At 47.5% G+C, this 2,736-nt stretch overlaps 1 protein-coding gene across 1 annotated transcript in view; it reads right to left on the reverse strand.

The window, feature by feature from the left end:
- The window catches only part of Cmbl (carboxymethylenebutenolidase homolog (Pseudomonas)), a 12,216-nt gene that overhangs the window by 8,336 nt on the left and 1,144 nt on the right, over positions 1-2,736 (reverse strand). The window contains exon 3 of the mRNA XM_013013881.1: positions 207-440. Within this exon, the coding sequence (XP_012869335.1) occupies positions 207-421 (215 nt within the window). The 5' untranslated portion in view covers positions 422-440. The remainder of the gene's footprint in view (positions 1-206; positions 441-2,736) is intronic.

Raw genomic sequence — 2,736 nt, forward strand, 5'->3', positions numbered from 1 at the left:
AGGAAGGAAGGAAGGAAGGAAGGAAGGAAGGAAGGAAGGAAGGAAGGAAGGAAGGAAGGAAGGAACTAAGTTCATTACCATTTCCCTCATCACAGTGAGAAAAAAATAGGTTGGTTTTGGTTTCCAGTTTTGCCTTTCTGAAGGGAACAAAATGAATCACAGAAATTCCCTTGGGTTTAAGGGAAGGAACAGAAATCCATACGTACGTGTATCCATTTCCTGCGATCATGTCAGCCATATACCTGGTGTTGGGCAGCTTCCAGCCAAATATATCTTGAATGATAACCACAGCCTTGCCTGCATCGACAGGGGACCTGGTGACATAGGCCTGGATGTGGCCCACCTGGACTTCACGGCCCAGGCCCCCATACTCCAGCCTGTGGCCAATGTCACATGGACAGGGCTGAGCCTCGTTAGCCATTGGCGGTCCTGATGGTGGGCTAGAGAGAGAAAAACATTCTTGATTTGCTGTTTTGGGGGCTTTGGGGGTTTGTTGTTGTTTTGTTTTTGGTGTCAGTCCTGGGGCTTGAACTCAGGGCCTGGCACTGTCCCTGTGCTGTTTTTGCTCTAGCACTAGAGCTACAACTCTACTTCCAGCTAAGGTTCTCATCCTGCCTGGGTTGGCTTCAAGCCACAATCCTCTCAGATCACAGCCTCCTGAGTAGCTAGGATTCCAGCATGAGCAACTAGTACCTGGCAACAGCAGTCAATTTTATGCCACACTGCACAACCATTTGCTAAGAAGCAATTTCAGCAGCTGATTTCTTTCTTACCTGGGTTGTACTGTAAGAACTTAGGTCCCGCAGAGAGCTTTGGACATTCCAAAGCAAGCTTTAGGATGTCATGGGAAGTAAGATTATTCTCCTGCAGAAAGAGGTCGTGTCCAGCAGAGGCCCGGGAATGCCACATGTGGAAAGCTGGACGCCTGCCCAGACCATTCCCGCAGCCTAGCTGCTGAGCCAAGCTTGTATCTAGGGGCCAGGTTCACTTGGGGAAGGGTGGATGGCACTCCTATCGACCAGCCTTCCTGGGGGCACAACAAGGGTTAGAGAACAAATCTTTGACCTTTAACTAACTACACAATAAATACATCTTGTACTTGGGGATTTTTGCTTTTCCCCATGACATAGTTACGACAAAATCATTTTCAGAGCGAGGAAAAAAGCCATCACTATCCTACAGACCTAAAAGTTACTGCACACTAAGAATTTTACTTTAATAGGATTATAGGAGAGAACAAAGCAGACATACTAACTAGCTAGAAAGAAAAGTCACAAGAGCACAAATTCCTATGCTGCAAAGGAATGTGGAGTGAGATGCAAATGGAGACAAAGTAGTCTTCTAGGAGAGGAAAGGATTCTAGGAGATGTAGCAGAATTTACAGTTGTAACACTCTACCAGCTCCCCCTGGCTTACAAAGAATTGCAAAGACATCATGAAAGGGGCTGGGCTCAGAAGGCCCAGAGGGTGAGCCATGGCTGATGGACACTTTTCCACTTTTTAAAGCAGGGTGTTTCATCGTAAGTCATGGGACTTTTCTCCTCCTGTGCCAGGCAGGGCATGTGCACTGCGATCCACATGGTTTCCCCATCAATCATGTGGCTCATCATGCAAGAGGGAACACAGTGAGTGGTCACAGGGGCTCTCCTGCAGTGTCCCGGCAGCCCACCCTCCCCCCACCCGCCTCCGGCTCCATCTCCCCTGGGCCCTGACCCTCAGTAAAATTCCAAACCCCCGAGTCTCTGGGGTCCCTGTTGAGGGAGGGATCTGCAGGTTCCCAGGGACTCCCCAATGTCCTATGTGTGCCTCCCCAGGGCATTCCTTTAGAGTTTATCAAATTGCACTTATTGACTTTGGGAGGGGGCAGTCCTGGGGCTTGAACTCAGGGCCTGGGCACCGTCCCTGAGCTTCTTTTGCTCAAGGCTAGTGCTCTACCACTTGAGCCACAGCGCCACTTCCAGCTTTTTCTGTTATATGGTACTGAGGAATCAAACCCAGAGCTTTGTGCAGGCTAGGCAAGCACTCTACCACTAAGCTGCATGCCCAGCCTTATTGGCTTCTTTATCAAATCACTAAAACAAAATCCACATGCTTGCTTTTCTAGCTGCACAACAGGCATGATTTTATCTTTGGCTGAAAATTTACCTTTTATGAATGTAACTAAATTTTACCTATCTTCCTCCCCACTAAAAGTCAGAAATGGATGGTGAAGGACGGTCAGAGTGTAGTTTTTTCTGACTTCAGACTCCAAGGATTTGAATAAGTCAGAATAAGTCAGAAGTCACAGCTACCCCCATATAAGAGAGTTCTCCAAAAGAAACAGAAAAAAAAAAAAAGAAGAAGAACCAAGATGTGGAGCTGATGCAGACAGAATTGTAACAAGCAAAGAAATCTAGGAATGAAGTCATGTAGGTTTTGAGATGAACAAGAAGAAATCATGGCTGGGCACTGGTGGCTCAAGCCTGTAATCCTAGCTACTCAGGAGGCTGAGATCTAAGGATTGCGGTTCAAAGCCAGGTCAGGCAGGCAAGTTGGTGAGACTCTCATCTCCAATAAACCACTCAGAAAACCAGAAGTGGCTCAGTGGTTCAAGTGGTAGAGCACTCACCTTGGAGCCCCATAACCGACAAAAAGAAAGAAAGAAAGACAGACAGGGAGGGAGGGAGGAAGAGAAAGAGAGAGAAAGAAAGAGGGAGAAAGAAAGGAAGGAAGGAAGAAAGGAAGGAAGGAAGGAAG

The sequence above is a fragment of the Dipodomys ordii genome, unplaced genomic scaffold, assembly GCF_000151885.1.
Source record: "Dipodomys ordii isolate 6190 unplaced genomic scaffold, Dord_2.0 Scaffold21, whole genome shotgun sequence".
In the NCBI taxonomy this organism is placed as follows: Eukaryota; Metazoa; Chordata; class Mammalia; order Rodentia; family Heteromyidae; genus Dipodomys; species Dipodomys ordii.